Below are 24,229 nucleotides of genomic sequence, written 5' to 3'. Positions count from 1 at the left end.
GGTGGGCTGCCGTAGAGTGGCCCCAGGGCCTGATGTGGCACCCCTTTGTTTCCTGCCCTCCCCCCACAGGATTGCCTGAGGCCTTGCCGCCCCTCGGACCATGTTTAACGGGGAGCCTAGTCCGGCCTCGGCCGCGGCCTCCAGGAATGTGGTTCGGAGCTCCAGCATCAGCGGTGAAATCTGTGGCTCCCAGCAGGCTGGGGGTGGGACCGGGACCACCACGGCCAAGAAGCGGCGCAGCAGCCTTGGGGCCAAGATGGTGGCCATCGTGGGCCTGACTCAGTGGAGCAAGAGCACACTCCAGCTCCCCCAGTCTGGTGAGGGGACGTGGGACACGGAGGGGGTGGGGTGGGGTACCTTGCAATGACAGGGCACCCAGGGGGCGTCCTCATGCCTACAAATACTTATATAGCACTTACTGTATACCAGCTGCTACTCTGGGTCCAGTACATGTCCTGACTCATTGGATCCCCATAAACTCCATGAGGCAGATCCTCAAGCAAGAGAAGGGAAGTAAGATGCCCCCAACTACATAGCAAGCGGGTCATTGGAGCCTGAATTCAAAGCAGCTGGGCTGCAGGGTTCATGCTCCTGAACTTTACGCTGTGCTGCCTCCGTGCGCACCCTTACGCATTCAACAGCCACCGTATTCCTGGCACTGTGCTAAGTGGCACGGCTCCACAGACACCCATCCACAGGATACAGTCTCACCTGCATTCTCTGAATTTCCCAAGTACAAATAGCCTCAGGAATGCAGCCACACATTACCAAGTCACAAGAGAGACACACACACCTTGTATCATCATACGGTGTGTGCTCATTTGCTCAGGTGACTCACCCCTACTGCCGGGAAATCATACTGCAGTCATTCACGCTTGTGCATGGTCACAATGAAGCCAGTCATGCAAATCGCACAAGCACGCCCCTCTGAGTAGTAATGTACAGACCCAGATCACTGAAGCACGGTCGCATACGCACACACACAACAGCCCATGGTCACAGAAACATGTCGCACACGTATACGTACACACACATACCTCCCAAAGCCACGTTCACACACGCCTTAACAGCTACATCCTGAAAAACGTATTTTCTCAGCCACCTAGTTTTGGAGTCCTAGTGATGCTCGGACTGGGGGGTGACCCACTTTGTCACACACAGTCACCCTGGACCCCACATCACGGAGGAGGAGCCAGCCCTCCCCTCCCAAGACCTCCTCACTTTGTGGCATCAGCCCAGACACCAGCTGGTTTTGTTTTAAAATCTCTTCCTGCTTATTTTGTTCAGAGTAACAACTTCCCCAGGAAACCTTCAAATAGGCAGCTGGATGGGGGTGGTGAGGGGGCGGGGGCGCCGGAGGATCCAGAGAGAATGCTCATCAAGACTCCCAGTTGAGGGTGGGAGACTTTTCCAGGCCTTAAAATAGATTTTTACAAAGCCCTTCACAGGAGCACGTGGGATGGTCTTTTCCAGCAATCAAGCTGCAGTGTGTTTTTTAGCTCAGAGAAATGTTAGATGGGGAGGGGGCTTCAGGTTATCAGTGGCCCAGAAGGCATGGCCTTTGTGTTTGCAGTGTGGGCCTGGTGCTAGGGAATCAGGGGGATGGGGATCCAGGAGTTCGGCTGGCACAGAACCAAGCAGTGGGATTAAGGTTGGGGGATTAAGATTAGGAGGTTGAGGAGGTATTGGGCTCCAGGAGTCTGGCTTTAGGAATCTGGCTGATTCAGCTTCAGACCCAGAGGCTTCTTCATGCCGGAAGTGATTTGAACAGATGGTTTTCCAAGGTCAGGGCTGGGGCCTGAGTCACTGGGAGACATTCTGGTGATGTGCCTGGGGCTGTCCACCTACCCAGACTCCACAGTCAACAGGCAGGGACTGGAGTAAACACCAAGAAGATCTCCAGCCTCGAGGGGAGATGAATGATGGTGAGGCTTCTGGATCACTTGTCTCCATGGTAGGCATGGGTACAGCTGAAGGCCTGGGGCCTGAGCCACGAGAATTGCCCAGATGCCCTTTTAACCAAAATTCTCTGTGAACCATCCAATCTCCGAATGGGAGAGCAGGGAGGGCCCCTTGGGATCATCTAGTCCCCTACACTCATTTTATCGATGAGGCATCTGAGCCTGGAGAGGAGAAGGCACTTTCCTGGAGAACAACTTCAAGTTGGCCTTCACAGCCACACCCTGTCATTTACTAGTTGGGTGATTCAGGCAAGTTACTTCGCTTCTCCGAGCTTGCTTCCTTGATTGTGGAATAAGGACAATGATACCTGTCTTGCAGACTTTCCAGGGAATTACATGAGACAGGATATGCAAAGCCACTCAGCCTCATGCCAGCACATAATAGATACTTGGTAAATTGTTGGTATTATTATTACCCATGGCCACACAGTAGGACCCAACAAGAAGTGAGTTCTCTAGCCCCCACAACTCTGCCTCTCACCAGTAGCATACTCCTCTCCCATCTGTAATTCTTTCTTTCCATTTTTTTTCTCCCCAGTCTTGAGGTTGCCAGTGTCCCAACTTGGAGCCTCCTTCTGGGTAGGAGAGTCTGGCCCCAGGGGGATGTATGGGCTACCTAGCACTGGCTCTGGAAACTCGGTTCTGGGAAAAGATCCTAGCAGGGTGCCCCTGCTGCCCCCAGATGGGATGGCTCAGTTCCCTGAAGGGCTGGGCTGTGTGAAGTGGGGAGAACTCCTCTCTTGGACCCCAGCTTCTGAGCTCTAGGTCTGCCCTTCCCAGGAGCTTCCTTCCTCCTGATCTGTCCATACTCTGCATTGGCTCCAGCCCCACCCATCTCCTCCTGTGTCCTAGTTCAGGACCCATTATATCTAGCCTGGACTATTGCCCCAGCCTCCTCTCTAATTCTCCTGCCTCCCGCCTGCCCCTTCCAGTTTTTTCCTCACATTTTCCTAAAGTGGCCTTGAAGAAACTCACCCTGAAACTTCAGAGTTTCATTCTGGCTCTGTAACTCCCCGTGGGTCCTTGGGAAAGTCACATTTCCACTGGGTCTCTATTTCCTCTTCTATAAAATGGAACTATAGAGATGGTCTCCCAGCTTCCGGCTGTATCTAACATTCTCTAAGTTGTGGGAGTAATGATGAAGGTAGGGTCAGAGTTTTAGGGTCCTAGGACATAGGTGGGTTCTGGCCTGGCCTTAGGCTGGGTCTACTCAGGGCCCACCCTGGGCTATTCCAGCCCTTGCCCAAATGGAGCTCCTCTTTTCAGTACCAGGGACAGCAGCTCTTCCCACCTCAGCTCTGGGCTCTGGGTCAAGGTGGGGAGAGGACTCAGGACCCTTCCAGGAGATGCCCTGTGAGTGGTGCTGAGCGCTCCGACTGCCTCTCCCTTCTATGTGGTGGGACAGATGGGATGGTTCCTTGAGTCTTTCAATTTCCAGGAACCACAGAACTATTGCAAGGTACCCAGTTCTCTAGAGAGAGAGAGGCTACATAAAGTTATTCCCCAGATGGATAGAATTCAGACTGGACAAGTATCAAACCAGTAGAGGAATTTTCTCTGATGTTGCAAGAACTTTCTCCCCGCTCAAAAGACACAGAACCGAATCTCTGCTGAATCACCTCTCAAATCGATGTGGAGTTGATGGAGGGGGTGAAAAGTTGGCTATCAGTAGACTGGGAGAGTGTGGGCCTGGGGTCTGGCCCCAGCCCTATGAGCATGTGGACCTTGGGCTCCCCATCTATGGCAGTAGGAGGTCAGCGAGGCATCTCCAACACTTCAGGATTCTGTGACACCCTTCCCAGGGGCTCATAGTGGGTTGGGTAGGTCAAAGAAGGTAAATTTTCTCCCAACTGGGTCAAAGCTTCTCAAGTTGTAGAAGAGGGGGGATTGGGGCCATGGGGTGGTGAGGCTCTGGCTTCAGCTTAGGGTGTGTATTGTTGGGGGGGGGGGATATGAGAAGGGAGGATAAAGTGCAGCTCCCACAGACCCTCTGTCTCCTAACTGGGTTGGGGGGGTGTGGCAGTTAGGAGCCAGGGACACCGTGAGTCCCCTACACCCACTGTTATTGCCCTGTGTGTGTGGTGGGTCACACACCATTTATGAGTTTGTATCTACGTGTGTGATCGAGTGGATGGGTTCAGCTCCAAGTGTTAGGGCATGAAGGTCACATGTCCGTGGCAGAGTATGTCATGTGTACGTATGACTAAGACCTGGTAGGACCATTTGTGACTGTGTGCCCATTATATGAACATACGTGACCTGGTGTGTGAGATCACTGTACTCATACATGTGATCATTAGCACTCATGTATATCTGCTTATGTCAATGTGAAAGAAATACACATGAGCTAAAGTGACTGTGTGTGTGTGTGAGAGAGAGAGAGAGAGAGAAAGGTGGGGGGGGGGGGGAGAAACAGGCCAGCAAACAGTCATATCAGCGGTCTCATTGACTCATGGTTAGTAGCTATTCCAATATCCCAGAAGCTGGGGTGGTTTCAGAGAAGACATTCCTCCTCACCACCAGCCCATCCCCACTCCCAGGACCCCCATCCCATCTGCTAGTGATGCCGGCCTTCTCAGCCGTCCCTCTCCCAGTGGGACTTCCTGAAAGGTAAGTAGGACGAAGCAGGAGGAATAAAGTTCCCCTTTGCGCAGGCTGGTGTTTTGAACATCCCCTCCCCAATTTACCATTGGGTGTGATCAAGAGAGGAGGTTGCCAGCATAGCCAACTCCCCCCTCCCCACTGCTTTTGGAGGCTGTGTTGCCGGCCCCACTCCCAGCCTCCCCATCCCTGTCAGCATCTCCACTCGTCATTTGCCCAGGCCTCTAACCAGTGACAGCAAATGGCTCCTTTGGTATAGTCCTTATCTGAGTGCCTCTTCCTACCTATGAAGCTCCGTAGGCAGCAAAGCGCCAGCAGGGGAAAGCCCTGCAAACCTTCCACTCGTCTTCTGCTCCCCCCACCCCCAGGAGGAGAGGGTGTCTAGTGGGACCTCACTGCAATGCTGAGGAGGTTGCCATGGAAACCCAGGCAGGATGGTGTGCTGCTAGGAGAGGCAAAGTGCCCCGTGTTCCCTGCAAGGCTTAAGGGGGGCTGGGGTGAGGGTAGAGGGCCCTCCAAACAAGAGGTACAGAGACACCGAGTAAGCTCTCACCGCATGGCTTCTGGAGTTCCTCTGCAGACCTCTCTTTCAGAACCAAGGTCAATTCAGGCCAACCTAGTGGTCCCTCTCAGTCTTGCTTCCCTAACGGCCCCTCCAGCCCGCCACACACATCTCTTTCCACATTCAGGCCCACATTGAGAATGTGGGTTAATGTGAGAGTGGCTAAACTTCACATGGGGTTTTTTATTGGTTCTGTGAAGGAATCAGAGTCACAGGTGGATTGCGAGGTCGGGGTGTGATAGGGTTCATGAGGGTAAGGGGGAAAGCAAATCTGGGAATGCCAGAGAAAGCAAACTTTCCAGAAGAGAAAGGAGCACATAACCATTTGGGGCAAAGGCTGGAATTGCGTTGGGAAGGTGGCCATCAGGGAGCCTGGCAGGGATGAGGCTGAGTGAAGGCTGCAGGGCTGGTCTCCACCTGGTGATCCCCCCACCCTGCAGCCCCAGCTCACCTGTGCCCCTGCCTCCAGTTCGAGTCCTGCCCATCCTGCCCCTTCCCAGGAGGTGACTTTGGCAGCACGCTCTCCGAAGCCTCTTCAGCGATCTGACCTTGTTCCCTTTCTGTGCTTTTGGGGGGGGTCACAGAAGGGGCCACCAAGAAGCTGCGCAGCAACATCCGGAGGAGCACAGAGACAGGCATCGCCGTGGAAATGCGGAGTCGGGTCACACGCCAGGGCAGCCGAGAGTCTACTGATGGGAGCACCAACAGCAACAGCTCCGAGGGCACGTGCGTGCAGCCCATGCCCACCGTGGTCCCCGCCCCACCCTCCTGCACCCTCCAGGGGCAGGGCTGGGAAATCTTCCTGTGGGGGTTTCCAGTCCGGATGTCCGGGTTCTTCTGTGTCCCTGCCCGCCCTGGATGTCCGCCGCCTAGGCCCCAGTCTTCCTCTGCTCCAGGCTGCTGTTTCCCCTCCAGATACCCCCCAGCAGCCCCAGGGCAGTGTATCCCATCTGTATGTCTCATCCCCACCCCCTACCCCCTCCCCCCCCAGCACCTACATGCTGCCTTGCTCCAGAGGAGAGGGCTCGAAAGGAAAATGTGATCCTAAAATTCTTCTCTGAAACCATTGTTATGGCTCAGATGAATGGAGTTCTCGCAAGTGGTCTTGCCTGGGGCTTAGAGGAGGAGGTTGGACTAGATCAGTGTTTTTCAAACTGTGGGTGGTGACTCAGGCAGGAAGTAAAATCAGTTTAGTGGGTCAAAACCAACATTAGAAGAAGAAATGGAAAATTCAAACATATCCTGTGGAGTGAGGATGAATTACCTTGGGAATTTTTGTTTTTTTAATATATGGATACACAGAGGTCCATGGTGTTAAATATATTTCTTCTGTTGCCTGGGGGAGGGGGGAGGGGGGGGTTACAGTTAAAAATTTGAAAGTCACTGGGTTAGATATTCCCTTGGTCTCTCCTAAATCTATGCAACTGGTTATATGACTAAGATTTTTTGGTTTGGCTTCATCAAGGCCCATTGACTTTAGGACCCTGTGGCTCTATTATTTAGGATTCTGTGACCTCATATGTCACTACTGTGCCCACTTCCATGAATGCAAATGGCCAGTGACATTTATTGCATCTTACTGTATGCAGGGCATCAGGTGAGTGCCTTTTACTCTGGGGTCTACCAGCTACTATCAGAGCAAAAATAGTATCTCATTTAACACAACAACAACACAGGGGGATGTCGGTACCATTATAACTCCATTTTATGGGTGGAGAGACTGAGGCATGGGAAGAGGGTAAGGTCCTTTACCCCAGGTCACAGCCATTCGGTGGTGGTGGAGTCAGGATTTGAATGAAGGCCATTGGACTCTGTAACCTTTTTTTCACAACCTCTACGCTCTCTCTAATTCTGTGACCTTGAGAGTCTGTTACTTTATGTATGTAACCTTCTCAGATCCCACTTTCCTCAGAATTCAGTATGAGGCTATTGCTGCTGGCCAGTAAGAGCGGGTGGGCCTCGAAGCCCCTTCCCAGGAAGTAGAGCCCAGCCAACTTCCTAGTTGGGGAGATCCAGGCCCTCTTCAACAAGGGTATGTCCTGTGTCTTTCTCCCTGCCTGTCACTGGCCAAGGGGAACTCAAGGCCAAACTCTCCAACAGGGAGTCATTCTGGGACAACCTGATCTCTCAGGCCAGGAACCAAGGCTATGCTAGGAGGTCTTAGAACTTCGGTCCTTCGTAGGTCCTGAGAAGACCCGGGTCAGCCCTCTAGTATCTGGCCTTTGTCTGCTGGCCACCTCCAGAACATCTAGGCTTGAGGACATGAACAAGTAGCACTTCCCCCTTGATGTTAACGGCAGCAACGTAATAACTACCATTTTTTTTGTTTCCTGTTTGTCTGGGGCTTTCATGCATCACCTGCCCTGATCTTCCCCCTCCCCCCCGCCATGACCCTATGAGTTGGGCATCCTCTCTGTTTTGAAGCCAAGGCAAGTCTCTCACCTCTTGGAGCCTCTGTTTCCTCATCCGTAAAACTGAATAATAGCCCCTGGAGCGTGGAAATGGCTATAAGGGTGAAATAATATAATGTATGCTGAGCATTCAGTGTGCTGCTGGCGTCTGGCCAACTTTCAATCACTGTCAGTTTGCTTGTTACTATTTCCAGGCCCCCACAGCCAGGGACCACCCACCATCACTCGCCTTTTATCTCAACCCTGTAATTGTGTTATTTTGGTCTCGGCTGCTGTTTGGGGCACCACCTCAGATTATTGACTTGGATTTCAAACATATGGTCAACTAAACCTCGGTTCTCGGAACTTGCTCCAGGCATTGAAATTCCTGGCCTATGTTTCTGGTTCTTGGCATCCATACCCCCCTGGGGAGGACACAGGTGCCCAGCAAGCCCTGCCTTCTAAGGGTTATCTTAGAAATCCTGGTGCTTGAGGATTGAATAACATTATTATCTTTATTATTTCTCAAGAGACATCAAAGTATTTTTCTTCAATGTGCAGAGATGAGCAGTTCGGTTTGTTCCCAGCTAAAGTAGTGTTCTCGTACTGTGTAGGGGGTGGGGAATTGAGGCACAGAGGGGCATGGCCCAGTGTCCTTGGGGCAAAGCCACTGCATCTCACTATCTAGACCACCTCATACCCCTCTGCCTCTTCCTCCAGGTTCATTTTCCCCACCACCCGGCTCGGGGCTGAAAGCCAGTTTAGTGATTTCCTGGATGGGCTGGGACCAGCCCAGATTGTGGGGCGACAGACATTGGCGACACCACCAATGGGTGAGTCTCCTTGAGGGCAGAGCGAGTAGGGCGGAAGGGGTGAGCTCGGTGGGGGCCCTGTGTGATACAGTGTGAGCTGCAGAGAGGAGCCCTCACTCCGGCTTTTGTGCCCCGAGAAGGAGCCCGGCACTCCTCAGTCTGTCTCTCATCAGACAGACTACTGCTGCTACTATTGCTCTGCTGGCTACCCTGCAGCAGCTTTATAGCACACCCCTGCCCTCACCACCACGCACCTCCCCACCCCCCACTCTCCCACCACCTGCTACCCGCCTGGCGGTGCTGAGTGCTGGGCGGAAAACGGTGAACAAAAATCATCACAGCATTGGTGTTCACCAAGTCCATTCTGCCACTGATGCTCTGTGTAAGCTTGGCCACGTCACTTCCCTTCTTTGGGCCTCAATTTCCTCATCTGTAAAATGGGAATAATAATACCTGCCTTAGTACTGCAATCTGACAACAATTCACTGAGTTCCTATTCGCTGCTTTGAGTGAAGTATTTCATTAACTCCTTAGAAAGTGTGTCTTCTTTGACTTGTTACTTAATAGTGCCTGGCACCTAAAAGCCTTTTAAGTAATTTTTTCATCTCCCTTCCTTGCAGCTAGGACCTATTTCCCGGAGTCTACACTTGGTCCTTTTAGCTGCACTTCTCGTCCCCTCCCTCTCTCTTTCCCTCTCTTAGATACTGTGTTGGCTTTAAGCATCTCCTCCCAGGAACTAGCTTCCCCATCAGTCCTACCTAGGAGTCTGACCCAGACATCTGGACTCAGTCTTCATTTGAACAGTGTTCAGATGTTGACCTCACAGGTTCAAAGTGTTGAGGTTCAAAGTGCTGACGTCACAGCCCATGAGAGAGCTGGGCTCAGACAGTGCTCTGCCGTAAGCCAAGCTGTGGAGCTGGGTTTCTATCCCACCATACTGCCCTGTCTTGCTCTAATGTGCTTACACAGGAGGCTTTGTCTGCTGGAAGGGGGGGGGGGGGTCCACGGGGACCCCTCAGCTCTCCTCTGGCTCTTGGGTAGGATTTGGCTAATTCCCAGCCCTTGCTTACAGGCTCTTACAGGCCTGGGGAATCTGCTTTTCCCAGCCCTAGGCCCAGCCAGGGGCTGGGAGGCAGTGAGAGGAGCCAGCCATATCCACAAGGCTTTTGCACCACCACAGCCTAGCACATTTGTGTGTGGCGCCGCCTGGTGTCTAGAAGTGGAAAGGACAGGCTTGTATTTGCTCATCTTGTTAGGGATGTTACAGTGAGACCTCCCCCTTCCCACTCCCCCATGGGGAGGTCAGAAATAGCTAGAGGGAGGGCGATGACTTCCAGGAGGTTTCCTGAAAGTAATAAATCCCCATCTTCCCAAGTATGCAAATACAAACAATTGCACGATAGCTCAGTGTATCTAAAACGGGTGGCTGAACCCAAAGTCTGGCCCATTTTCATCTTTCCGCATCAGGCTTATGATTCTGCACTCCTTTGAAGGATGCTCCAAGTGACTAATGCATAATTTCAAATTCTGCTAACTGGTGTCGAACAAAGCGAAGAGTTCTAGAAATAACTGACATGACTTCACACAGAACTTGCCTCAGCGAGATAATCGTTTGTGGGAGCATAGTGAGGAATTCTGAGCTCTCTGCTCCCAGGAAAGCCGGCCTTTCCTCCCTCCTTTGGCAAGGGTACGAACAGGCCCCTTGTTCCCAGGCAGGGGCCTCCTGTCCCACACAAGCTCCTATCTCTGCGTCTCTTCAAACTGATATTTTGTCTATATTCGTTTGACAAAATGTATTTTGGGGCGTGGTGGAGGGCTGCTGTGTAGAGGTGAATAAGAGCCGCTAAACCCACAGCCTCCCTCGCTTTCTTCCTGACGCCGGAAGTTCTGTCCCCAAACCTGCTGTCCTGTTCGGTGAGACAGAAGCCCCCCAGGAAACCAGCCTCGCCTGGGAATTTGGCAGCCATTTGTTGTTACTCAAGCATGGCCCCCACCGAGGGCCATGCCCCTGCCTCTCCTCAGGGGACCTATCAAAGTATTTCACAGCCTGCTCTCAAGTAGCCTCCCGAGAGCAATCCTGGCACATGCAATTTTTTGCATATTGTGCCCTTTCCAGTGCTGTAGCGTCCTCTGCGGACGACGTTCTCTACAGCAGCTGGCCGGCCTGCCCCTGCGTCTGCCTCTGCCTGGACTGTCCCTCTTCTCCCTTGCAGGGGACGTGCACGTTGCCATCATGGACCGGAGTGGCCAGCTGGAGGTGGAAGTGATTGAGGCCCGGGGCCTGACCCCCAAACCAGGCTCCAAATCCCTCCCAGGTAAGGCAGAGCAGCAGGGAGAGGGGTTTTCGATCTGGGGTCCTGCCAGGGAGGGGTATGCAACTGAGCTCCGAGTCTAGCACATCCTCAGCTGCCCCTTGGCCTAGAGCCATGTTCTCGACTTGGCTTGCCTGGAAGGCCAGTGGACAGGGTTGGGGGGAGGGGAGGACAGACGAGTCAGTGTTTGAGTCCATCTTTTCTACTGCTGTCCACTGGTCAGCTCGTCCCACTCACCTTGGTCACCTCCAGGGCCAGCTGGATGTACGGGGGTGGGGCAGGGCATAGCATTCTCTCCTGGACCCTTCCCATCATGCTCTCTCCTGTCCCGCAGCCACCTATATCAAGGTTTACCTGCTTGAGAATGGGGCCTGCTTGGCCAAAAAGAAGACAAAGGTCGCCAAGAAGACCTGTGACCCCCTGTACCAGCAGGCTCTGCTCTTTGACGAGGGGCCCCAGGGCAAGGTGCTGCAGGTGAGTGTGATGGGGCAATCCTCAAAAACCGCAGGTTGTCATTTCAGATCTCTCTCACGTACGATGTGTCCCGTGCTGGGCACCGTACCAGGTGCATTGATGCGCTTTACACGTTTGTTTTCACAGCCCAGGGAGGTGTTATTGCCCCTGGTTGATTCATTAGGAAACCAGAGCTCAGGGGGACAGCTCCACTGTCCCCCAGGTTGCCCTGCTGGTAGGTAGAAGCAGGGTGTGACCGCCGCCTTCTCTTTCCAGCCGGCGCTAATGTCTGTTGCTCATCAGCTCCATGCCAGGCTCTGTGTTAAGTGCTTTCCAGTCCTGACCTCCTTTTGTGCTCGAGATGGTCCTGGGAAGTAGGTATGATGATCCCCATCTTGCAGTCTCAGAAAGGGGAAGTGACTCGTGTGAGGTTTCAGCTGGTAACTTGCACAGCCAGGGTGACCCCGGGGCCGAGGTGACCTCGCCCCAACTGCCTAAGAGTGCGGTGCCCTCCGCAACAGCACTGGGAGGGAGGGATCATCACCCCCAGCCGCAGATGAGGCGCCTGAGGTGCTCGAGAGGCTAAGTGGGGATAGTTCACAGTGGGGCTGGGCTCTGGGTTCAGTCCTGGGTTCAAGTTCCAGCTCCATCACGGTCTGCGGGTGGTATGTTGTGAAGAGTAAACAAGAGGTGCATGTGAAGAGCCTCACATAGCGCCTGGCGCACAGACAGCTACTCGCTAGGTATTGGCGGTGGTGGCTGTGGCTGTTGGCCTTGCCGGAGGCCATGTGGGTGGCGGAGGGGAGGCCTGAGACAGGGACTGTCTGGGCTGTGCGACTGCTCATCTAGGGCCCTTCCTCTGGGCTGAGGCGGTTGCATGGCAACAGCCCTCAGAGTTGCAAATGGCAAGGGCTGTAGAACTCCAGGGTTCTGTGGGGGAAGGGGTGATCTTGGGTGTCTGTTTCCATACACACACGCACGCATATATTGGGATTCCGCTTTGTAAAAAGGATCCACCGATAAAAACACAAGTGTGAAAATCACTGAGCTCATCTAGTCCCCTCTTCCAGTTTTATGGACGGGGACACTGAGGTCCAGCGAGGGCCAGGGGTCTCCCCAAGCTCCACCATGAGCCAGCGGCAGACTGGGAGCTATGACTCAGGTCCTGGACTCTCAGTCTGCTCCTTAATGGGGAAGGCTGTCATCTGGGATTCTGGGAGGCTCTGGAAGGCAGACCCAGGTTCTCATCCCAGCTCTGCCACCAATTACGGTATATCTCTGGGTTAGTTAATCAACCTCTCTGAGCTCCAGTGTCCTCTTTGTCAAAATAACGATACACAACACCTTTACCTAGATGGTTGTAACAATTGAGATAATAGATATAAGTCTGTAGGATCCAGCCTGTGGCACATCTTAAGTGCTCAGTAAGCTGTTGCCCCAGATCAGTCTTCGTTCCAGCTCTCTCTGTCTCATCTGTGCTCTGGTGAAACTTGCAGGTTCCTGGGCCCACTACTGAGCCCTGGAGTCAGGGAGTTGGCTCAGTGCCTCTGTCTCACCAGCCACCCCCAACCCCTCCGGCAGGTGATCGTCTGGGGAGACTACGGCCGCATGGACCACAAATGCTTCATGGGCATGGCCCAGATCATGCTGGACGAGCTGGACCTGAGCGCCGCGGTCGCCGGCTGGTACAAACTCTTCCCTACGTCCTCAGTGGCAGACTCTTCGCTTGGATCCCTCACCAGGCGCCTGTCCCAGTCCTCCCTGGAGAGTGCCACCAGCCCCTCGTGCTCCTAAGGACCTCCAGAAGAGGCCAGGATGTAGTGTGGGAAGGGATGCCTGATGGCCTCCCCTCCCTTGTACATAGTCTTTGTGTCTTTCTGGCCCCCTTGCCCTGCTGCATGCCTGTTGGCTACTGGGCCCGTCCCAGCTGGCAGTGGAGACTGTAGTGTGTGTGTGTGTGTGTGTGTGTGTGTGTGTGTGTCTGTGTGTGTGTCTGTGTGTGTGTGTGTCTGTGTCTGTGTCTGTGTGTGACCACGTTATATCTGTTCATCTGTCTGGGTACGGTCAGTCTTGGTGACTACATGGGCTACAATCCACATCCCTCTGTGTCTTGTTGAAAAGAAACCCAAAGGAGTGTTGTGTGGGCACCAATCCCCCCTGAGTCCAGGGGTAAAAATGGGGGCCGTGGCCGCCAGTCCGTCCTGCCTGGCCCTGTGCCCGGGGCCGAGCCCACATGTCCCCGCCCGGGCCGCCTCTTGGCGGTCCCTGCTTAGTTTTCTGTCTTGTCCTTCGTTCCACCTTTGCTTCTCCCAGCACCACTGCTCTCTTTTGAGGAATGTAGCACCCACTGCAGCTGGCCACCCTGAGTCCCCTCTGGGACCCGACGCCCTCCTCCCCACCCGAGTGCTCTGGCAGCTCTTCCCACTGAATGCATCTGCAGCATGTGCCATGCTCATCTGGTGCCCTGGCCAGGGGCCTGGGGAGCAGAGGATGCCCAGGGAGCTGAGGGCTTGGAGACCATCTTCTCCCCCTCGGGTCGGAGCTGCCTCCTTCCTATGGGTGAGACGCTAGGAAGTCTTAGTTCCCAGGGTTGCTGGCCAGGCCCCTTAGAGGGAAGTGCTGGCACCTCCCTTAGGCATGTTCTTCACCTCCTGTCTTCCTCCGAACCTCCTCACTTCCAACATGCCAAAGGAGCTCTCCCAGTGGATCCCAGGAGGTGTGGACGTGGAGGGTCTTGACATCCAGGAGGCTGGCCTCAGAAGGGGGATGTTATCCGCCCCAGCAGATGGTCCCTGGGGGCACCTGTGTCCTCTCCAGGCCCTGGGGGTGGTCCTGTCCCTCTCTGGGCTCATGCTGGGGGGGCTGGCTTGTGGAGGAGGTGCTGAGGGTGGGGCTGCTTACTGGAATGGGGGGCGCTGGGGCTGACCTGCCCTGTGCCCCTTGAGAATCCCGTCTGACCTTTGGGGATTAGCTGCATGAGGTTGATCATTTGGGTCTCTCTTTGTTTGCTCATTTCCAGACCAGGGTCCCTGTGTGGGAGCTCAGACTCACTTGGGCTCCAGCCTTCTGGCCCCATGGACAGCCTGGCTCTGGACTCAGCTAGACTGCCATAGACACCAGCTCTGTACAAGCAATACTTTCCCCTTTCTGCCTCCCCACCTCCTTGCGCTCCGCAGCTGCGCTCTGGAGAGTGGCCTGGCCGGCCCTAGGCGCCTCACCTGCCTCTGCTTTCTTTCTACCCTTGTCTGGAGCTTCCCAAAGCCACTCTAAAACCCTGACTTCATTTGACAGCTGGGCCCTGTGGGTGGGGACCGGGGCCTGGACTGGCCCTGTGAGATGTCTGCTAGGAAATGCCCAAATCTGTCCTCTTCCTCCTCGGGTCTAGGGCAAAAGGCTAGAGGTTGCCCAGGGGATGGACACAGTAGCCCTTGGGTCTGCGTCTGGTGGGGAGCCAAGAGGTGGCAGGAGGGGTCAAGGTGTGGAGAAGACTGTCCCTCTGCCTCTTCCCCCGGCGTCAGCCCCACGTGTTGCGATGACTCTGACCCACCTACTCGAGGTGGAGGGGAGCTACCCCGCCGAGCAGTGGAGGGAGGGGTCTCTGGGCCTGAGTGCTTGGGCTCCATTTGTAACCAAAGCTGGATGGATGGGCAGAGTGGCGGATTCTGAGGGCAGGTGGAGGTGGAAGCGTCTCTGCCCAAAGGGCCTCCTTTCCTGGCAGGAAGCCACATCAGGTTAAAGCCAGAGCCCGGTCACCTCTCTCCCAGGAAAACCCCATCGGCCCTGCCCACAGACAGAAAGTGGGTACGGGCAGTAAGAAATGAACCGAATGGGCTCCTGGCTCCTGCCAGAGCCTCCGTCCTTGTCTGATCACAGATGAGGACTGCTGTGGGCGTAGAGCGAGGGAGGAGGCAGCTGGGTCGAGTTTTCTCTTTAGGCAGAAATTCTCTCCTGTTGTCGGGACTGGGTAATGCATGCATTTCTCATGTTTCTAAAAATAAGGCGAAGGGCTCTACTCTTTGACCCTAGGGTAGGGAAAGGGAGGAAACTCGCTCACAAAAGGGTATTTTTTTGTTTTGTCCGTGAGGTGTTCACCTTCAGAGCGACCTCCCTCAGGACGGTGTGAACGTACTCTACACTTTTGGAATGGGGGGATTCGTAGTGATCCACAGGATAGTGTAGACATTTGCTGATGTAGCACTGAGTGGTGAGACCCAGACCACACAGTCATCCCCAGGGAACGGGGGATATCACTGAGGGGTATCACCTTCATTCCTCTAGGGGCCCAGGAAGACAGAGAAGGTGGAGCGCTGCCCGCAGAGCAATGGCCTCTGGGTAGCTGCAGGCAACGATGCCCTCACCTCTGGGGGAGGGTTGGTTAGCACCGTGGAACTTCTAGCCAGAGATGGGGCGTGACGTGTGGTGACTTGGGCCTGCCTACAGTCTCCCACCTCTCTAGTGGGAAGCAATCCTCCCCGGGTAGACCTTAGGGAATTATTCTTTTTAACCCTTGGCACCAAATAAGTTACTAATCCCCAGTGGATTCCCTCCCCCCCCCCGCCCCCCATGATGGTGAGGTCACATGAGACTGATGTGTGTGTGACGGTGAATGGCTGGATTTAAGGGTCTGTTTCTCACCCTCCTGGATCCAGGGGTTTGTCTGAGAAACCGTTTGGGAGCAAGCCTGTCCCAGGAGGGGAGGGAGCACTAGTGAGACTCCTGTCCTTCCCTGGGGAGGGCAGCATCTTTGAGGAGAGGATGGTGGGGAAGGAAGGAACCATCTCCTCCAGAGTTCTCCCTGAACTGGGACCGACTCGCTGCCAGGTACAGCCTCGTGGCTCTGAAGGCCTCCTCACCCCAGGTGAAACCCAGAGCTGAGTACAGGATGGGACTCTGCCATTCCCCTTCCTCTGCTCAGGCAGGATTCGTGGAGGATGTGGCAGAGATGGGGGTGGCCCCGCGGCATTGCTGGGCTGTGGGCAGGAACCGTGACGGATGATTCAGAGCATCTGTCTTCACGTTTCTGCTCTGTTCCATGTGTCCTACTTCCTTCTTAGACTCCTTCCCTACAGGAAGGTCTGAGGGCCTTTGGTGTGAATCAGGCTCCAGTAAACGGGGCCAAGTCTAGGTTGGACAAGGGGGATTTGATCCTTCAGGGAAGAACCATCTCCAAAACGACTCCCCGTGCGGTCTCTTCCACCTCCCAGTTCTCCCAGGAAAGGAGTGGTGGGCTAAGGAGGCCCTCTGGGGGCATGCCAGCATTCCAGGGGGGTGAGGCAGAGCCCCGGGGCTCCGGAGAGAGGGCACCCGTGTAGCCCATCGCTGGTGGGATCGCCGGTTCTCCCAGGGGCATGACGCCTGCCAGGGCCAGCCTCCAGGAGAGCAGGCCCCTCCCCCACCCCTTAAAGACACTAGAGACCTCCAAGGGTCCGTCTTTGGAAATGAAATGTAGCACAATCTTAGACTGCGTTACCAGGAGCCCTGACCCGCGACCGGGGCTCTTGCTCCTCGCCCTGCTGCCCGGGAGACGCTGAGCTCCTCCCCCACCCTGGGACTCCGGGGCTCCCGCTGCCTCCCATTCCCTCTCTTCCTCGGCCCAGAAAGCAGCAGAGCTTCAGTAAGGCTGCTCTTCTGTGTCTCTGATTGCTTCCTGCACTGTGCAAACTCTGTGCAAGAAATGGCTGCCTTTGCTTGATGGTGTAGACGAGGTGCCCCCCGCCTGGGCGCGGGAGATGGTGTACCATTCCGGGCCAGGTTGTCCAGCAGCGTTTCCGCGGCGTCTGCAAGGAGCCGGAAAAGAAGAGGCCTGCCTCCCGGCCCGACTCCTCCCTGTATCTCCCTCTCCTCGCCGTCTTCTCCAATATCCTGGCCCGCAAAGAGGTTCTCTAAAATGCTGCTTCCTGTACCGGATTCTCTCTCACTGAACGAAGAGGGAAGTGATGGGCGTGTAGACTCCCCCCCCCCTGCCTTCTCCCTCAAGTCTGCTTTTCACTCAGGTCAGAAGAGGACGGGGCAAAACCAAACACTCACGACTGAAGGCAGGGGGGTCCCGCCCAATCAGGCGAGGCCTGATGGCGGCTGGATTGGCCTGGTCTGGCTGGGAAAGGGTTATTTTGAGAGTGCCTGAGCATCTCAGAGCAATGTCGGTGATGCCAAAGAGAGCAACTCGGTCTCCCCCCCGGGCACCGACTGGGCCGCAGGTGTTGGCGTGCCTGATGGTGGGACCTTGTTCTCTGACAAAGGGCTTAATCTTTCCATGTAGCAAAGCAACTCCTTCTCCCCACCCCCCCCCCCCCCCCCCAACCCTGAGCTCGGGCTTTTGTGGGCCCAGAGTGGCTGTGCCTGTGAGGAGAACCACACCAGTAAGAGAATTCTGTCAGGGGCCTAGACTAGCTTGGGGCGATGCTTGTTGAAAAGTGCGTTACTGCTTTGGGAAAACATTCCGGGGCTCTAGTTGGAAACTTAGCCAGTAAGGCCAGGGGCCCTGGTCCCCACCCCCCACCCCCACCCCAAGGAGTCCACCCCGTTGTCAGGAAGGGTCCGCGAGACTGGGGCCCAGAGAGTTTGGCTAACAGAAATGGGCCCTGGGAATCCATGGGCAACAGAGCATCCGCCCCACGGGTCAATGGCCTGGACGGCTGGTTACAGGGAATGGAAGGCTGTTATATACAGTTTTGTCCAAAACTGTGACCTTGTGCAAGACTCCTCTCTTTTCCGGGCCTCAGCTTCCTCATCCGCAAAATCAGAGCATTTGCTAGTTGCTCCATGGTTCCTTCCAGGTTTTAAAAGTCTGATCTGGAGCTGAGGAGGGTTTTGAGCCTGGTGCACCTGGTTCCACGGGCCGGAACCTTCCAGCCCCTCGTGCCCCAACTGGGTGCAGGTCCTCATCCGTCCATGCCCAGATGCTGCTTCTGACAAGAACTCTGGGAATCCTAACAGACTCTGCTTCCCCCTCTTCGTGGTTTGTTCTCCCTCTTTTCTTCTTGCATAATGATGAGAAATAATTAAGGGTTGTCTACAATGGACAATTTTCACGGTGCTGATGTGATGTCACAACCTCAGCTGCACCCTGCGTAGGTCAGTATCCCCACCAGCAGATGAGACCGGGTCAGTCCTCATTTCTGCTTCTAGAATGACATCCGTGGGAGAGTTGAACACCTGAGGACGTTGAAGGCAATGGTCTCTGATGGGAGGAGAGAGGGCACTTACTTCCTGTCAAAGTATTTTGCTTCTTAAAACCGTTCCTCTCTCCAGAATCTCTCACCAGACATCATCTCCGCAGGCAGAGTGGCTGCTTCCTTAGGAAAAGTTGGCCTGATTATTCCATCCACTCCTTTAGAATGTAAATTCACAGGAGGCAGGAACCCCTTTTTTAGAATTTCCAAATGCATCCTGCAAAGAAAGAGATAGCTGATAGGGACTGACAAGCACACTGTTTAGATAAGAAGCAATTAGCCTTTTATATCTGCGCTCTATACATTTTCTATGTGCAGCATCTTCCCAAACTTGCTGTGGCTCCTAGGTGGCAGGTGGACGGCTGGGAGGACTGCCGGCTGTTTCGTCCAACATTCTTGCCAATTCCCTTGAGGAGAAAATTCTTCACATGGCTTCTGCATGTACAATATTTGGGCAGCAAAAAAAAAAAAAGATTAAAGTCAGTTTGAAAATGGTTTTGTGTGTTGCCTTCTGAAGACGGTTCTTAATTCTGCGAGAGAGAAAACCGGGTTCCAGGTGACTAAAACGAGGAGGACGATGTGAAGGCTGAGAGGCAGGAGAGGGCAGTACGTCTCGGAACAGGGCCTGAAACCTCGACCTGGGTCTCTGAGTCCTGTGCGGGAACTCTGTTGCCACAGGGATGTCCGTGGGCCATGGAATGGGACTGGGCCGGGCAGCTTCCTGGCTGTCTCACAGGGTTCCTGCTTACAGGCCCTCAAAGCCTTCTCTCCCCACAGACTCCGCAAGGGATGCCCAGAGTCAAATAGAGGGGAAGGTAATGTGGAGCTAAGGCCACTGCTTTTGACCCCTCATACATTGCTTTCTGAGCTCTCAGGTCCAGGAGCTCTGCTCATGCATATGGTGGGGACAGTCTTGTTTATTTCAGCCACTCGATACCAGCAGTAAACATAGCAGTTGACCTCCACCCGTGAACTACAGCAACCATTGACCCCTGGAGCACCCCTTCCCCTCCCTGTCAGGAAGGGACAGAAAGGTATGTTAACATTTAGTCACTTCTGGCCAGTGTCATTGTCCTCCTGGGGCTGGGGCTGTGGGTACGGGAGATGGGTAAAGGAAGTGTCCCAATGTCACATGCTTGCCAGGGGCAAGGCTGGCATCCTCCACCCCAAGGGTCCTCCAGCATGACCACTGCCTTGGCTCTGGCCCGTGGCCTTGCAGTTCCAGGGGGCACCCTCTCTTGAGAGAAGGGTCATGAGGCCAGGCTCACTATATGAGCTCGAGTGCTTCCCAGGGTTCTGTCTTTCATTTCTTTTCCACTTCTGCTCTCTGCGTTATCTGGGTGGGCCCAATCTAATCACTTGGGTCCTTAAAAGTGGAAAACTTTTCCCAGCTGTCATCAAAATAAGATATGATTGCAGAGGAATGGTCAGAGACGTGTGGTCTGAGAGAACTGAAAGACTAAATATATGGAGAGTAAGTCATACCATGTTCATGGATTGAAAGACACAACACTTATGAAGATGTCTATTCCCTCCATATTTATCACCAGATTCATTGCACTTTCAGTAAAAGTCCCAACAGGCTTTTTGAAGAAATTGACATACTGACTAAAGTTTATTTGGAAATGCAAAAGACCTTGAATAGCTAAAGCAATTTTGGAAAAGAAGAACCAAGTTGAAAGAATTATGCTACCTAAGACTTACATAAAGTAACAGTGTATTGGCGTATTGGCGGAAGGATGGACCTATAGACCAATGGAACAGAACAGTGTGCAGAAATAGACTTATGCATGGCCAATTGACTTTTACAAAGATGCCAAGTAATCTTGCCAACAAATGGAGCTACAGCAGCCAGATATTTGCATAGAAAAATATGAATCTTGACCTTCCACATTGTACACAAAACTAACTCAAAATGGGTCATAGACCTAAACATAAAAGTTGAAAACTTCTAGAAGAAAATGTGGGGGAAAAATGTTCATAACTTTATGGTAGGCAGTGGTTTCTTAGAACATAAAAAGCACTTAACCCTGAAATATAAAGATAAATTGGATTTCATCAAAACTAAAATCTCTTTAAAAGACACCATTAAGACTCCTAATAAAATGATAATTTCATAAGAGAACCAAAGTAAAAAGGGGCAAAAGGTCAGAACAAATGTATCACAAAAGAAGATATACAAATTGCCAACTGGCACATAAAAAGACACGCAACATCTGGGCGCTTGGGTGGCTCAGTCGGTTAAGCAGCCACCCATGACCTAACTTCAGCTTAGGTCATGATCTTGCATTCCTGAGTTCGAGCCCTGAGCCAAGGCTCTGTGCTGACAGCTCAGAGCCTGGAGCCTGTGTCTCCCTCTCTCTCTGCCCCTCCCTGCTCATAAAATGAGCTCTCTCTCTCTCAAAAATAAATAAACATTTAAAAAAATTTTTAAAGGGGTGCCTGGGTGGTTCAGTCGGTTAAGCGACCAACTTCGGCTCTGGTCATGATCTCATGGTTCGTGAGTTCAAGCCCCATGTTGGGGCTCAGAGCCTGGAGCTGTTTTGGATTCTGTGTCACCTCTCTCTCTGCCCCTCCCCCACTTGTACTCTTTTTCTCTCTCTCTCAAAAATAAATAAACACTTTTTAAAAACCCACTCATCACCATTATTCGTCAGGGAGCTGCATAGCCACGAGCATAGCTGAAATTAAGGACTGGCAATATGAAGGTGCTGGCATGGAGGTGAGCAGGACTTTTGCTGAAAATATTAAATGGTACAACTACTTTGGAATATGGTTGGGCAATTTCTCTTAAATATCTTACACACTTACCACATGACCCAGCAATTCCTCTTCTGGGTGTTTATCAGGAAAAATGACCACATATGTCCACCCAAAGGCAAAAATGTTCATGGCAGCTTTATTCATAATAGCCAAAAAACTGAAACCATACAAATGTCTAACATATCTGTCAAGGTTCAATCAGAGGACAGGAGCCACACAGTAATTTGAATACGGAAAATTTAATCATAAAAATTATTACCTTAGCAGTGGAATAACCCTAAGAGAACTGTACAGAACCTTCTAAGGCAGGAGAGTATCCAAAGAGGGAGCAGATGGGAAGAGGGTCCTCTCCTTCAAGCTGGGATTCACACCTTGTTGAAAAATGTGCAAGGCCTGGCCGATGGTCTCCAGGTCAGCATCAAATGTCCCTCTGGGTTGCTGGTGGCAGAGGCTGGCAGGGAGTGCCCTGGGAGAGTCCAAGTCAGGAACCTACTTACAAGCAGAGTGGTGAAGGCCTGGGGTGCTTGTGCCCGTGTCTGGATGGCCCCTGGAAACACTCCCGCCGGGAGCCGGTGGGCTGAGGCCGGCAGGCTGGTGCCCAGGGGAGTCGGTGGTCTGTTCTCCAGCAGGGCATGTGAGGCCTGAGGTTTGCAGAGTCCATGAAGTGGGCCGTAGTGAAGTGGGCACTGGGCTAGGCCTGAGGCCGTGAGCCCACATCTGGATGCATAGCTGGGGCAGAGCAGAGGATGTGCCCATGCGTTCATCTCTGGTAGCAGGTGCAGTCAGAGGAGCTGAAGCAAACAGAAGCCCGCTGGGTCCCGCAAGGGAAGTTTCTTCCTCCTGCTGCGTCCCTCCAGCGCCATCTACTGCCATGGCTCAATATTGTTCTCGATGCAAGTGAGAAATGCTTCAAAGAGCTATCTTACTACTGCGGAGCAGGTAATGAAGGGTAGATTTGGGGTTGAGAGGCAACAAACTGATAACTGTCACACCTAGCAACAAGTGCAATGGAAAAACAATTTGATGTATTAATATAACGGGATCCCATTCGGCACTAACTAGAATGAACTACTGATAGACAAAATAACATCGATGAATGGCAAAAACAGCATACAGAATGAATGAAATCAGACATGACAGGGTAAATCCTGTTATATGAAATTCCTGACCACACAAGACTACTCTACAGGGATAAAATGCCAATCAACATTTCCTGAGGATTTGGGGTGGATGGTATTGACTGCAAAGGATCATAAAAACATTTGGGGGCGATCCTATATCTGGAGGTGGTAGTGATTCCCTAGGCATATACATTTAGCAATGCTACCTTGTCAATTTCAGGGTAAGGGCCACTTGAAAAGATCATGGCTTTGATAAAAACACTGTAAACCTTCCCTCTTCCTGCAAAAGGTGCGTTCTCAGCATGTGAAAGCCTTGGTGGTCACAGAGGACTTTTCTGGATTTTTCTGGGATACAGATGAGATGGTGCACCTGGAAGGAAGTTACCCAGGACCCCCCAGCCATGGTCTCTCTGAGGGCAGGCCCCTGCATTCTTTCCGGCTCGGCCATCACCAGTCCTGCATCTTCCATTGGTTTAGCCATAAGCCCAGGTGGCATAAGAGGACAGTTACCGGGGCCCCTGGGTGGCTCAGTCGGTTGAGCGGCCGACTTCGGCTCAGGTCATGATCTCACGGTCAGTGAGTTCAAGCCCCGCATCGGGCTCTGTGCTGACAGCTCGGAGCCTGGAGCCTGTTTCGGATTCTGTGTCTCCCTCTCTCTGACCCTCCCCCATTCATGCTCTGTCTCTCTCTGTCTCAAAAATAAATAAACGTTAAAAAAAAAAAAAAAAAAAGAGGACAGTTACCAAGGGAGACTGGCCAACCAACCAGACAAGGATTAGGGACACAGGGAAAGTAATCTGCTTGAGGAAAAGGAACTTACCAAAGATCCCAACAGCTTCTGAAAGTGTGAGGCATTATGGACTGGCGTAGAGCAGTAACTACTGTAATTAGTAATACTAAAAATTACAAGAACAAATGGCAAAGATGTTGCAGAAGATGTCCAACAAGCAGTTATTTTGTAAATAAAGCCAACAATGAGGCGTTGACCCATAGCTAATGTTGGCCAGTGCTGGCGGTCAAGTAGAGAGTCTACAGTCTTGATTCATATGTGTGTGCACTTGCCTCGAAACTCCAGAAACTGATTAAAAAAAAAAAAATCATCACCTGAGATCCAGGAAAATTTGTGAAATGTAGGCTGGTTATTAAAGGCCAAAAGTCATCTTATAGGTTTGATAATATCATTTCACTTCCTAGGTCTTGGGCATAGATGGCCCAGAAGGAGTTTACTGAACTCACTTTATGAATAATATTTAATGAACAGTTTCTCACCCCAACAAGAACACTTGTTTGTGAATGATGGAAGATGAGGCCCTTTAACTCAGTGCTCTCAGTGCTGGGCACCCATCCCTGAGAACTCTCACATGGCGTCACAAGTGGGCCTATACAAGGACGGTTGGTTTGGAATTGTCCACAGTGGTGAAGAGTCAGAGCATTGGGGTGTGTGACTGTCCCTGGGGAAATGGATGAGCGTCCTCTGGGGGAGAAGCTTGGCAGGAGACAGTGCAGAAGTTAGAAGCAGAGATCACACACACACACACACACACACACACACACGTAGGCACATCCTGAAAATAGAGTGCTGGGTGAAAGTTAGCAAACAGAATGAAACCTAGTGCCTAATCTCATGTATGAAAATTAAAAATACAGCTCACAAAATAACACCACAGATTTTGTGAGAATACATACACATACCTGTCAAAATATTTTGAGTGGTGTTTACATGAGGAAAGAAGTGAGAAATGGGCATAAAAGTGAATAAATAGAACATGAGAGGGGCCTTCCTCAGGCCAATGATACAAGCATGTTACGAACCCAAGAGAATGATTAACTCAGCTGACTCTGCTCCTGGTGTTAAAAAAAAAAGGGGGCGCCTGGGTGGCGCAGTCGGTTAAGCGTCCGACTTCAGCCAGGTCACGATCTCGCGGTCCGTGAGTTCGAGCCCCGCGTCAGGCTCTGGGCTGATGGCTCAGAGCCTGGAGCCTGTTTCCGATTCTGTGTCTCCCTCTCTCTCTGTCCCTCTCCCATTCATGCTCTGTCTCTCTCTGTCCCAAAAATAAATAAACGTTGGGGAAAAAAAAAAAA

The 24,229-nt window shown here is 52.7% G+C and overlaps 1 protein-coding gene and 1 long non-coding RNA gene across 4 annotated transcripts in view; one reads left to right on the top strand and one right to left on the bottom strand.

Moving 5' to 3' along the window:
* The window catches only part of RIMS3 (regulating synaptic membrane exocytosis 3), a 49,821-nt gene extending 31,063 nt beyond the window's left edge, over positions 1 to 18,758 (top strand). For 2 of the 3 annotated variants that reach the window (XM_040469804.1, XM_040469803.1), the window contains 6 exons: positions 70 to 317; positions 5,709 to 5,850; positions 8,235 to 8,347; positions 10,540 to 10,641; positions 10,973 to 11,112; positions 12,673 to 18,758. In XM_040469804.1, coding sequence (XP_040325738.1) covers positions 101 to 317; positions 5,709 to 5,850; positions 8,235 to 8,347; positions 10,540 to 10,641; positions 10,973 to 11,112; positions 12,673 to 12,885 — 927 coding nt within the window. In that variant the 5' untranslated portion in view covers positions 70 to 100 and the 3' untranslated portion in view covers positions 12,886 to 18,758. Of the gene's footprint in view, positions 1 to 69; positions 318 to 5,708; positions 5,851 to 8,234; positions 8,348 to 10,539; positions 10,642 to 10,972; positions 11,113 to 11,367; positions 11,485 to 12,672 lie in introns of those variants that run through there. The other variant, XM_040469805.1, reaches the window with a different exon arrangement.
* Positions 18,759 to 21,245: 2,487 nt separating this feature from the next.
* The window catches only part of LOC121018286 (uncharacterized), a 3,878-nt gene continuing 894 nt past the window's right edge, over positions 21,246 to 24,229 (bottom strand). The window contains exons 2-3 of the long non-coding RNA XR_005785118.1: positions 22,968 to 23,043; positions 21,246 to 22,018 (exon numbers count right to left, since the gene is read on the bottom strand). This is a non-coding gene — a long non-coding RNA (uncharacterized LOC121018286). The remainder of the gene's footprint in view (positions 22,019 to 22,967; positions 23,044 to 24,229) is intronic.

The sequence above is a fragment of the Herpailurus yagouaroundi genome, unplaced genomic scaffold (genome assembly GCF_014898765.1).
Source record: "Herpailurus yagouaroundi ecotype Mexico unplaced genomic scaffold, PumYag 77, whole genome shotgun sequence".
Classification (NCBI taxonomy): domain Eukaryota; kingdom Metazoa; phylum Chordata; class Mammalia; order Carnivora; family Felidae; genus Herpailurus; species Herpailurus yagouaroundi.
This window is presented reverse-complemented; position numbering and strand designations above follow the sequence as displayed.